Here is a 13837-nt window from a genome sequence, read left to right on the forward strand (position 1 = left end):
TAATATTTCTGGGGTTGATGCCAACTCCAGCTGGCGATAAGCCCTGGTATTAGTAATGGGTCGCATCTAGCAGACACCCCATTATTAATCCAGTAGTTGAAAGGACCATAAAGAAGTTTATTTGAACAAAAAAAAACCTGACTCCAGCCCTCGTTCACCAATTTATTTGTTTTTAAAAAAAAGAAATAGAAAAGGTCTGCTGTATTCCATGGTGAGGTCTCACAACGTTCCCCAAAAGCAACCTGAAAAGACATAATAAGAGAAAATGATTCAATAAATAAAGACAAGAGACACCCTCTTTTCCAATTTATTTCCCTGTCAAAGCCCTAATCCTGATCCGACGAAATACAATTAGGGGGGGTCCCAGGTCGATCCCATGCTGCTGGTACATTTAATAGAGATCTGGAGTTCCCTATTGTTTGTAAGAGCAGTCCCTGCAGACACACACACTACTATGTATGCTTCCCCTCATAAGGTCAGCCTAGGTCACTGCAGGGGTGCTCTTATCAGTGTGTGTGCGGGCGCGGCAGTGACACCACAGTATAATCAGAGTTCACAATGAACTCTGTTGAACCCGTGAATTGACAGCCAAAACACCCACATTAGCGCGGGTGTCACTGGGATGTCATCAGGATGTCATCGGAGTTCCTTGCATAATCCGATGACCCCCTGACGTCACTGCACACACACACTGCTGGGTACTCACCTGTCCCGGCGCTGATGTCCTGGCGCCGCTGCTGCTTCCAGCTCCTCAGTGCAGTGCATATGCAATGAGTCTAAAGAGTGAGGGTCGGAAGCAAGTTACAGCCACGCTGAAGACTGCAGCACTTGAAACTGGAGAAATGGAAAATCATTTTTTTTCAAAGGTACGTGAGTAACACCAGAAAATGATATGGGTACGTGTGGCATCCGTGTTAAAAACAGATGTTGCACGTACTGAAACACGGACGTCTGAAACCGGCCTTATATGAACCGTTTAAACCTTTTTAGATTTTTTTGATGCCACAGTCCTGATCGTGGCATCTACCGTAAGTGGTTTACAGAGGGAATGAGCATTACTTTGTGAGCTGTAATTAATCAATTGCATTGTCAAGTCCCTGGTGGACCTGAGCAAAAAAGAAAAGGAAATGTGTTAGAATGCTAATAAAAATATTTTAGAAGAAAAACAAAATTGTTTACTACCTCATGATGTAAAATGAAAGCCAATAAACATACATTCTTCTGTATCAACCCAAATCATAAACTTATAGCATTATTTAACCAACACAATAAACCTGGAATTGATTTCACCAAAAAGGGAATAAAAAGCAACAAAAAAATTTGTATTAATCCCAAAATAGTACCAATAAAAGCTATAGCTCATGTCATGAAAATCAAGTCTTCACACTGCTTTGTCAATAAAACGATTAAAAAATTAAACATGTTTATATTCCATGATGAACACTCGAAATAGTTACAACTTTAAAACTTTTTCTCTGAGAAACAGTTAAAAGTTTAAACCATTAAACAAATAGCTAATTTCACAAAAAAATTCCCACAGCTTCATTGACTGAAAAACTATAAAGTTATGGGTCTCCTAAGGTGGCGATGAAAAAATTGAATAATGTGCCTCATAATAAAGAGATGTAAAATAACAAGGTAAACATTTTCAATAGTGAATTTCATAGAAGTTACCTCTTGAGTCTCACATTCCAAGACAGAAAAAAATTGGAGGATAGATGGAAGACGGTTATGTTGGAAAACCAGTGCACACAAGGAGCAGATATCGGGAGAAATTCCTGATATCAGTTTAGAAAATGCAATAAGTGATTCAATTTGGTGCAACAATTATTAATCAGATTTCTATTGGAGATATACTGTGTTTTGGAGCATTTACAGAGGTATGCCTCCAGTGGAAGGTTGTAATATATGCCTCTATATGGAAAGAAGCAGCAGGTTACAGTTGTTTTATGGTCACAACATGGTTAAAATTAAATTGGTTTAGAATAGTACAGTATTAATAAATTGTGTATTTTTCGGACTATAAGATGCACTAGATCATAAGCTGTATCTAGATTATAAAGGAGGAAACATTTGATGCAATAATGTGGTTATTACTTACTGTTATGGGGGATCTGCTGCTGACGATGTTATGGGGTAATGTCCCCCAATTCTGTACTAATGTCCTCACATCCTGGTCTCCTTCCAGGTATATGTGTCCCCCATCCTTGTGTATATGTATTCCATTTTGGTATATATGTTCCCGATACTGGCACTATTCTGGTTTATATACACCTCACCCTGGTATATATATCCCACATCCTGGTATATATGATCCCCATCCTGGGCCCATTCTGCCGCACACATAAAAGAATAAACAATTATACTCCTTATTCCTCCGCTCTCCTGGTGCGCGGTGTTCTCTTCTGATGCCGTCAACTGACTTCACCATGTAAGTGGCTAGCAGTGCATGATGTCAATGCCATGTGCCCCCAGTTCCATGCCAACATCAGCTGCTGGAATATGAACTGCTCCCCGCTACTGGGATTATGGGTGTGAGGAGCAGTGAATATTCATTCTCTTTAATAATGGACAAACGTGATTACCCATCCACTGTAGGAAGCTAGCGCCTGGGTGATTACGTGTGCGCGCTATTAAAGAGAATACATGTTTACTGCTCCCCACACAATTAATCCTGCTCACCTCTCAGCGCTTGCCGGCTTTAGTGCTGAGAGGGGGGCAGGATTATGGGCGTGGGGAGAAGTGAATATTAGTTTCTTTATTAGCGTGTATACGGTTAGCCCCAGTGCTGGCTCCTGCCTCCTGTGACCCACTTCTGAAATCCACCCCCACACCCACAGCAAGGTACATCCGGAATATAAGATGCATCCATTTCTTTCCTCAAATATTTTTTAGGGAAATGTGAGTCTTACAAGGGGCTGCTGATAAGTCTTTGGTTTTGTGATTTTTTTTGTTTCTATGGTAACGAATGTTACATCACATGAAAGCCTTATGTGTCTAATATATGCTTTCAAAATTTTGTGTTTGCTGCTTATGGCAACAGAGATCTACGCATGCGGGAAAACAAAATGGCGGAGTCTAATGCGATATTCACAGCAACTGAGAGCAAAGGAGTGATAAAATTCTTGTTTCTGCAAGGAAAGTGTTACGGGGGGCTGTCTGATAATAAAACCCAAAGGAATATCAGACAGTCAGGGTCCACCGTGCAAAGACTCTGCTGCAGACTATGGTAGAGGATAAGGGGTATATAAGTGTGCCACTGTAAATAGTAATAGCACAAGTGCAGAGTGCAATACCTCTGTTAAACTCACAGAGGAATATAATTAAGAAATAAAGCAATTCCTGCCTTACTTGGAGGGTGTGTGGTATGGTCTCTGTTAATGGTCACAGAGACAAAAGCAGTGAGTGTGAAATGGCACCTACCTAGGTCCGTTTCTCTAGTGGTGCCAGTAGACGGACAGCAGCGTAAGCCGCACAAAGCTCCTACCTGCGTTCGCTCCACTAGTGTGCGAGGACACGAACCACTAGATATGGCACCTGCCTAGGTCCGCTCTTCTAGTGGTGCAAAAGAGACGGACAGCAGCGTAAGCCGCACAAAGCTCCTACCTGCGTTCGCTTCACTAGTGTGCGAGGACACGAACCACTAGATATGGCACCTGCCTAGGTCCGCTCCACTAGTGGTGCAAAAGAGACGGACAGCAGCATAAGCCGCACAAAGCTCCTACCTATGTTCGCTCCCCTAGTGTGCGAGGATACGAACAACTGCCAGATGCAGTATAAGGAACGTTACCCTAGCAGCAACGTCTACCTACGAGTAGAATCACAAGGCCCAGTCGGACCATGTGCCTCAGGCACCTGCCTATGTCCGCTCCACTAAGATGTAAGGATACGGACCGCAGCCGAAGCTGTAAGGTATAAGAACGCTACCCTGCCGGTAGCGCTCACCTAGCATAGACTGAGAGATGCCTAGAGGGACGTGCACAGAGCGTCTACTCTCATGCATGAACCAAGAGGACTGAGCGCCGGGCAGCGTGCGTCAGGGTCTTATATAGACTCTGTGCCTCATCCAAGATCGAGGACACCAGAGCCAATCCGCTGCCAGAACGACAGCAATGACGTCACGCTGGCCTATCACCGAGCAAAGCGTCACAAGCACATGACCAGCGACCAATCGGCATAGAAAGTGTCAGAGACATGTGACCTCGTGTCAGCGATGATGTCACCCGCACATGTGCAATGGCTCCAAGATAGGACTTAGTCTCCAGCGCTTGCACATGTGCAGTAGCAAGAAATCCGAACATAGTCTCCAGTGCCACAGCAACCGTAACAGAAAGTCCACAAAGGATTTTCATGGTGATCTGTTGCAGACATTGGGGGGGATCAATGCCCTTCATGTTCCACAGTTAAGAACTGGGTTGCCAAATTTGAAACGGGCCACTTCAGCACCAATGATCATGAACATCCTGAACGACCGAGAGTGGTTGTCATTCTGGAGATCGTCGATGCTGTGCCCAACCTCGTACTGGAGAATCAACGAATTTCAACTAAAGCAATAGCAGACATCATGGGGATTTCCCGTGAACGTGTTTGTGTCGTTATCCATGAACATTTGGACATGAGGAAGCTATCTGCAAAGTGGGTCCCATATGTTTGACAACAGATCAGAGAAGCATACGAGTGAAAACGTCCCGTTCCATTTGTCAGTGTTTCCGGACTGATAAGAACTTGCTGGATCAACTGGTCACTATGCATGACACCTGGATTTATTTGTATGACCCTGAAAACAAGGAGCAGTCAAAAGAGTGGAGGCACAGTGGTTCTCCTCTTCCAAATCAGTTCAGGGTGCAAAAATCAGCCACTAAGGTGATGGCGTCTGTGTTCTGGGATAAAGAGGGCGTGCTGCTAGTGGACTACCTTCAAAAGGGTTCCGCTATCAATGCAAGGTATTACATTGAACTTTTGGACCAATTGAAGGCAGCTCTGAAGGCCAAAAGGTGCGGTAAGCTGTTCAAAGGAATCTTTTTCTTGCAAGACAATGCCTCTGCTCACACTGCACAAGCGACTACAGCAAAACTGGCAGAGCTGGAGTTCCAGCCGGTTGACCACCCACCTTATTCACAAGATCTAACTCCCTCTGATGATCATCTGTTTCCAAACCTGGTTTGAAGCACAACCCAAATCCTTCTTTTTGCTAGGCTTAATGAACTTGGAATACTGATGTAAGAAGTGTGTTGACAGCAGTGGAGAATATGTGGAATAAATGTAAAGTTTCATCATCCTATCTCGTTTCTTTCTGGGTAAAGCCAAAGACTTATATAGCCTCATATAGTCTGAAAATTGCAGTATGTATGTTGAAATATTGAACTCAAAACTAATGTGTGTGTTGTTTCTTATTTTTTTTTTAGTTTCACTTTACAAAAAACTTTACCTGCGTTGAGATTCTTGAATGACAATGAAATAAAGTCTGAAGATCAGAAAAGCCGCAAGACTCCTACAGCTAGCTTCATGGCACTTTGTCAGCATCAAATTTTCAATTTCTGTAAACTCTGGCATGTAGTAAATGATGAGAGGTATGTAGTAACATCTACAGTCCTGGCCAAAAGTATTGGCACCCCTGCAATTCTGTCAGATAATACTCAGTTTCTTTTTGAAAATGATTGCAATCACAAATTCTTTGGTACTATTATCTTCATTTATTTTGCTTGCAATGAAAAAACACAAAAGAGAATGAAACAAAAATCAAATCATTCATCATTTCACACAACACTCCAAAAATGGGCCAGACAAAAGTATTGGCACCCTTAGCCTAATACTTGGCTGCACAACCTTTAGCCAAAATAACTGCAAACAACCGCTTCCGGTAGCCATCAATGAGTTTCTTACAATGCTCTGCTGGAATTTTAGACCATTCTTCTTTGGCAAACTGCTCCAGGTCCCTGAGATTTGAAGGGTGCCTTCTCCAAACTGCCATTTTGAGATCTCTCCACAGGTGTTCTATGGGATTCAGGTCTGAACTCATTGCTGGCCACTTTAGTAGTCTCCAGTGCTTTCTATCAAACCATTTTCTAGTGCTTTTTAAGGTGTGTTTTGGGTCATTGTCCTGCTGGAAGACCCATGACCTCTGAGGAAGACCCAGCTTTCTCACACTGGACCCTACATTATGCTGCAAAATATGTTGGTAGTCTTCAGACTTCATAATGCCATGCACACGGTCAAGCAGTCTAGTGCCACAGGCAGCCAAGCAACCCTAAAACATCAGGGAACCTCTGCCATGTTTGACTGTAGGGACCATGTTCTTTTCTTTGAATGCCTCTTTTTTTTCATGTTAACTCTATGTTGATGGCTTTTCCCAAAAAGCTCTACTTTTGTCTCATCTGACCAGAGAACATTCTTCCAAAACGTTTTAGGCTTTCTCAGGTAAGTTTTGGCAAACTCCAGCTTGGCTTTTTTATGTCTCAGGATAAGATGTGGGGTCTTCCTGGGTATCCTACCATACAGTCCTTTTTCATTCAGACGCCGACGGATTGTACGGGTTGACACTGTTGTACCCTTGGACTGCAGGGCAGCTTGAACTTGTTTGGATGTTAGTCGAGGTTCTTTATCCACCATCCGCACAATCTTGCGTTGCAATCTCTCGTCAATTTTTCTTTCCCTTCCACATCTAGGGAGGTTAGCCACAGTGCCATGGGCTTTAACCTTCTTGATGACACTGCGCACCGTAGACACAAGAACTTTCAGGTCTTTGGAGATGGACTTGTAGCCTTGAGATTGTTCATGCTTCCTCACAATTTGGATTCTCAAGTCCTCAGACAGTTCTTTGGTCTTCTTTCTTTTCTCCATGCTCAATGTGGTACACACAAGGACACAGGACAGAGGTTGCGTCAACTTTAATCCATGTCAACTGGCTGCAAGTGTGATTTAGATATTGCCAACACCTGTTAGGTGCCACAGGTAAGTTACAGGTGCTGTTAATTACACAAATTAGAGAAGCATCACATGATTGTTCAAACAGTGCCAATACTTTTGTCCACCCCCTTTTTTATGTTTGGTGTGGAATTATATCCAATTTGGCTTTGACAATTTATTTTTTTTTTTAATTGAAGACAAATTAAATGAAGATAATAATAGCAAAGAATTTGTGATTGCAATCATTTTCAAGAAGAAACTGAGTATTATCTGACAGAATTGCAGGGGTGCCAATACTTTTGGCCAGCACTGTATAACATTTTTAGATAAAGTATTAGTGAAAATTGGTGTGTAGCCATTGTCTTTTGAACACTTTTGCCTTCTTATTTTGTTTTATATAGGCTATTGTTTTCTTTGGACAGACTGGGAATATACTGTCGCTCACTAAAAGAAATATTACAAATCAGTAATGAATATAGATATGCACATGAGTATGGCGATACAGACGTTACTGAAAGAGAAGATCCAGAGATTCTTAGAGACAATGCGAGTCAACTAGCACTTGAAGGAAGGCAGCTCGGTAGTGCCATTATTAATGGTCCCCACGAAGATAAAAATAAAGACACAAAACAGATCACCATCCAAGAAACTCAATGTGTGCATGAGCATTTCTCCACGAGAGGAAACAGCAGAGAAGAAACGAGAAATCAACCACTGGAATCAGAGAAGTCAACCAGAAAAGGACATTCTAGAGAAGCGTAAGTTGCACATCTTTCATTACAAATTGTCCTTCTCAACCGGTTGTGTACTATTTACCATGTGTTCATATATAATTAATGGAGATCACTTTCTCATGAATTCCATCATTAAATTATTGTCAGAATATAAGCATTGTTTAACTAATTTTTAATTATTGTTAGACTTTATTAAAATAGTCTATGCATGTGACGGCATATGAAAAAAAGGGACAGAGTACTAAAGTCCACGTACTGCAAGAGACTAGCTCGCATATCAAGACATCATTCCTTTTTACTATAAGTTCTTCCTCAGTACATGCAAGTTTATGAAAGTATCCATTTGCAATATCCTCCTTTCTTAGTGCTCCACTTATGAGGCATCATGGAGGAAGAACTGATTTTCCTTTACGGAACAAGTGGAGTGTGGATCCATGGAGGCAATGCTCCATGGGATAAGAGTATGCAGAACAAAAGAAACAAAACAGAGTTTATGGCTTGGAACTTAAGGGTATGTTCACACATCAGGTTTTTGCTGTGTGGCACAATCCGGCGCTTTGCGGGAAAACCACATCCGTTTTTTTTTTTGCTGCCGGGTGCGTTTTTGCCTCATAAACTTTTATTAGCGCTGGATTGTGCCGCATGTATTTGCGTTTGATCTGGTTTTTGCCAGATGCGGAAAAAATTGTCACTCCGGCGGCCGCACAGGACGCAGAGAGGAACATTTTTTGCCAGCGGCAAAAAACTGCATAGCGCCGGGTGCGCTGCTGTGCGGCATGGTGCATAATGAAAGTCTATGCGCGCCGGATACGGTGGCATGCCTCAAACGCCGGAAGCATGTACCGGATTCGGTTTTTACTTCTGAGCATGCCCAGAAGTAATATAAATTCATTGCTTGTCAGAAAATCAATCACTCACTCACTCTCTCTCACTCACTCACTCACTCACTGACTCACTGACTCATTCACTCACTCTCACCCACTGATCGATCACCGATGTGGCACTGCACAGCTGTCACGCTCCTCTGGCGGCTTCTCCTGATTTGAAAATGCCAGCCGCCCATTATTCAATCTCTTATTCACTGCTTCCCCCGCCCACCGTCGCCTATGATTGGTTGCAGTCAGACACGCCCCCACGCTGAGTGACAGCTGTCTCACTGCAACCAATCACAGCCGCCGGTGGGCGGGTCTATATCTTGCAGTAAAATAAATAAATAATTTAAAAAAAACAGCGTGCGGTCCCCCCCAATTTTGATACCAGCCAAGATAAAGCCACACGGCTGAAGGCTGATATTCTCAGGATGGGGAGCTCCACATCATGGGGAGCCCACCAGCCTAAAAATATCAGCCAGCAGCTGCCCGGAATTGCCGCATCCATTAGATGCGACAGTCCCGGGACTCTACCCGGCTCATCTCGAATTGCCCTGGTGCGGTGGCAATTGGGGTAATAAGGGGTTAATCATGGCAGGCGTCTATGTTACACCCCCAATGATTAACCTGTAAGGGAAAGTAAATAAACACATACACCCAAAAAAATACTTTATTTGGAATAAAAGACAAAAAAAACACCCTCTTTCACCATTTTATTAAACTCCTCAAATACCCCTCCAGGTCTGACGTAATCCACAGAGGTCCCACGACGCTTTCAGCTCTGCTACATGAAGCTGACAGGAGCGGGAGTAGAACACTGCCGCTCCTGGGAGCTCCACGCAGCAACTGAAGTGAATCGCGCTGTCAGCGGTGACGTCGCTGAGGTAGTACTGGGGCGTGTGCGGTGATGATGCGTGCGGTAGTGCTGGGGTGTGTGCAGTGATGATGCATGCGGTACTGCCGGGGTGTGTGCGGTGATGATGCCTGTGGTAGTGCCTGCGTGTGCGGTGATGATGCATGCGGTAGTGTCGGGGTGTGTGCGGTCATGATGCGTGCGGTAGTGCCTGCATGTGTGGTGATGATGCGTGTGGTAGTGCCGGGGTGTGTGCAGTGATGATGCGTGCGTTTTTTACCGGATCCGTCGCATCAGTTTTTACACAATCTGAGACGGATCCGTTGCATCAGGCACAAACCGGATTGTGCCTGATTGGAAAAAAACGGATGTGTGAACTTACCCTAATTCTGTTCTACAACACTCATTGAAGGACATTAATTTAGGGTCTGTTTATACCGACCGGCCACCAGCACAATATGACCTTAGATCAGTAAATTGTTTAACCCTTTTCTGGTGCCATGGTTAAAAAATAATCACTGTTTGTAACCATCTGCATGGGGTCACATTGACATCATGGTAAAATTTAAGGGTTACTAGCCTGTTTACACAGGCAGACCAAAGAAAGCAGTGCGTACTGAGTGATCTGTCATTGCATAATCTGCCATGGTTTACATCAGTGCTGTTTACACAGAAAGAAGGACCGCCGAGAACGATGATCATTTTACCCAATGAAATATTTTGCTTGTGATCAGCAGCCTGGTTACGCTGAAAGACTGTCATAAAAGAAGCATTTTGAAGAATGCTTTTTCATGATCATCTTAGAGTGTAAATGCATCTTTATAGGTTTGCTACTAGAGATGAAAGGACCCATTGAATTTCGGGTTCAACGGATTAAGCCGGACTATAGATAAAGTTCGATTTGGGATGCGGACTTGACCTGAACCTGTCACAAACTGACAGATGGGGTTTACGCAAGGTCAAGGAAAACCTGCAGCAGGTGCACAACACACAGGGGAAACAGTACAAGGGTGGGCCCTGGCTCTAGGGAAAGGAGAGCAGGGACACCTCCTAACCTCACCTGAGGCTGATCCCTGCATTCCCTAATGTTCTTTCAACCTGTCGCCGAGCAGGATACCTTGAACTCTAACAAGCTCTGTACTCACTCTGGCTAGTGAGCAGGCGGGCAAGAGTGCTAGTCCCACCATTGTAAATAATACAGCACAGGGGTAAATAAACAAATAGTGGAACAACGGCAAAAACACGAACTTGAACGCTACAACAACATGGCTCCAACAACTGGATACTGGCAGGAATAATTCAGCAGTTCCTAGACACGTGCGATCTACTGGGTGGTCAGAAGAAATATGCATCTATTTCCGGCCAAAGCAGAAGGCTAGGCAGACTACTTAAAGGAGATTGGAGGGATCACAAACCGGCTACACATGATGTGATTTAGCTAGGAGCTGCTTGCAGGAAAAACTGACATTAACTCATGCAGTGCCAACATAAATCAAATACGTTTAATATGCTGTTCCACAAAAGAATGTGTGAAGCTTAGATCACAGAACTATCACACATCACAGAACTATCACACACACAGAACTATCACACACACAGATGTATCACACACTATCACACGAGAAGCACTCGTGACTGTACCTCATTGTCAAGTCAGTGATTGAGCAGTTCGGTTTTCCGCCCACATACAGCCTGCCGGAAACAAAGCACTTAGGGGAGGGGCAGATTTTTCCTATTTATTTATTTTGTACACACTACATCCAATAACGCCGATTTTACCCCCAGTGTAAGCCATTTAGAGACTGTAAGCGGCTCACATTGGGCCAAGCATGGCGATGCTCCATCGAGTGGTTCTCATTATGTAAAGCAACCTAAGGCTATGTGCGCACTAGAAAGTGCCTTTTTCTTAAGAAAAAAACGGACCCTCTGAAAAAATCCCGCACCCGCGTTTTTGCCGCGGATTTACCACGGATTTACCGCAGATATTCCGCAAATTGGTCCCCGCAGTTTTTACCATTATCTATGGCAAAAACCGCAGGTACCTACGGAAAAGAAGTGACATGCTCATTAATTCCACATCAGAAAATCCACTGGTAAATCTGCGGGTATAAAAAAACGCAGTGTGCGCACAGCATTTTTGCAAACCCATAGGATTTGCTGGGGAATGACTGCAGCAATGTTAGACACATTTTCGGTAGCAAATTCAAGGCAAATCCAAGTCAAAATCCGTGGTAAATCCGCAGCGTGCACACAGGGATAACTGTGCTTTTTTTTTTTTTTTTAAGTAAAGTCTGTGTTCGGTACAAATATCAAACCTCGGGTTCACTTATCTCTATTCACTACTTCTTAGGTAGTACTTGTGAGATAGTTTCATTTACTCTGGAGAGAACTAATCACATACTTTTTGCCCATGGTGTATTCCTGTAAAACTTTCCAATGAGCTGCTCTCTCTTTCAGTAGTTTATTAAAAATACTAAAAAAAATAAATAAAATTGGTCTCTGTTGCCTGTAATATTTTTATTTTTCCATTGATTGAGCAGTATGAGAGCTTATGTTTTTTTGAATGAGGAGCTGATAGTTTTAACGATAAACATTTGATGTTCACACCTACATATATATATATATATATACACATATATATATATATATATATATATATATATTGTGAGACTGTGACCGGGGTTATCTATGACGGCCGGTATGTCTCGCCCCGGTTGTGCTCACTCCATGATAGAAAGTAACTCCACTCCAGGGTTAATGCTGTTTCCCTACAGGCTGAAGGAAGGGTTAAAAGGAAACAGGAACAAGGGCGGGTGTGCCGGGTGTGTGGGAGTGAACACAACTCCCTGAGTTCTCTGCCGGAGAGGCACATGTGTACTGTTGTGGACTTTTGTTTGGATATTAAACCGTGTGCTGTGACCCTTGATGCCTGGATCCCGTGTCTTCTGCTGCGCAGCCGACCATGCTACCTCACATATGGTGGAGAATGCGGGCATGCCAGCCCGGTGAGGTGTAGCTTCCATTTCTGGTGACCCGGTAGCACATGTCCTGGATTCAAGCGGCTATACTACAGCCCAAACCCGGCGACGCCATGGAGGAAATACTAAAGCAGCAGCAACAGATCAATGCACACCTGCTCCGGTCGTTGGATCATCAGCAGCAATCTTTGAAATTGCAGGAACAAAGGCACCAAGAACAGATGGTTCTCCTGGCCAAGTCGATCCGTGCCGGACCGGCAGCAACAACCCCGGGACCGGGTGACGACGGCAGCGTCCGGAAAGCGGTGAGACAAGCGTTGCAAAAGATGACCCCGGGGGATGATGTGGAAGCGTTCCTGGCGGTGTTTGAGCGGGTGGCCGAGCGGGAAAAGCTGCCGACCCCCCAGTGGGCTGAGGTATTGTCGCCCTATCTGACGGGGGAGCCCCAAAAAGCGTACCTGGACCTCTGTACCGAGGACGCCATAGAATATGCGACTTTGAAAGCCGAAATACTTGCTCGGTTGGGGGTGAATACCTATGTGCGGGCTCAGCGGGTAAATCAGTGGTTCTATGAGGAAGCCAAACCCGTACGCTCCCAGGCCTATGACTTGTTGCATCTCGTAAAGAAGTCGTTGCAGCCTGACACTCTGAGCCCGGCGCAAATGGTGGAAAGGGTAGTAGTTGATCGTTTTGTGCGCACTTTACCCGTCACCATTCAACGGTGGGTAGGACAGGGCGACCCGAGTACCCTGGACCAATTAGTGTCCCTGGTAGAACGGCATGTGGCTACGCAGGACTTGATACGGGACACTGAGACTTTGCGTACCGCCCGTCGGTCCGGCCCCTCCAAGCCTAGGGTCAAGGACCCACCGCTGACACCGGTGCAGGATTCCGCTACCGTCCCGTCTGAGGCCGCGCCCGCCGTCCCTGAGGTCCGGAAGGTTCTGTACCCTAAACGACAACTCGTCAAGGGGGTTTCCTTCCCTATTAGATGTTGGTGGTGCCAGCGGGTGGGACATATAGAAGCCCAGTGTCCACTCACCACGGAGCCCATGGATTGTGGGGTTACCCGGCGGGGTTCAATGTATGCTCAGGTGGTGTGTACCGCTGACCTGGTCTCCCCAGAGACTGAGCCCCACTTGTGCCAAATACAGGTAAATGGATGTCCGGTTACAGGATTGTTGGATTCCGGAAGCTTAGTGACCCTTGTGCGATCAACCTTGAGGGCTAAAGTAAAGGCCACAGGACGTACCGTGGGGGTGGTTTGCATACATGGGGACCGCCGAGACTATCCCACGGGGATTTGTCACCATCACAGCACCTTGCGGTCAGGTGCAACATGAGGTGGGACTTATTAACACTCTTCCCTATGACGTGATCCTAGGAAGGGATCTGCCCTATTTTTGGACTTTATGGAAGGGACCTCCTAAGTCCCCTCAGATATTGGTCAGTCCGGGACCTGAGCCCTACAATCCTGAATCCGGGACGCCTGCCGTA

General features: G+C 44.8%; 1 protein-coding gene across 1 annotated transcript in view; it reads left to right on the top strand.

The window, feature by feature from the left end:
• Positions 1-13837, top strand: part of LRRIQ1 (leucine rich repeats and IQ motif containing 1) — a 399791-nt gene that overhangs the window by 181219 nt on the left and 204735 nt on the right. Inside the window, exons 14-15 of the mRNA XM_075342423.1 lie at positions 5406-5570; positions 7308-7664. Of these exons, the coding sequence (XP_075198538.1) occupies positions 5406-5570; positions 7308-7664 (522 nt within the window). The remainder of the gene's footprint in view (positions 1-5405; positions 5571-7307; positions 7665-13837) is intronic.

The sequence above is a fragment of the Anomaloglossus baeobatrachus genome, chromosome 4 (genome assembly GCF_048569485.1).
Source record: "Anomaloglossus baeobatrachus isolate aAnoBae1 chromosome 4, aAnoBae1.hap1, whole genome shotgun sequence".
In the NCBI taxonomy this organism is placed as follows: domain Eukaryota; kingdom Metazoa; phylum Chordata; class Amphibia; order Anura; family Aromobatidae; genus Anomaloglossus; species Anomaloglossus baeobatrachus.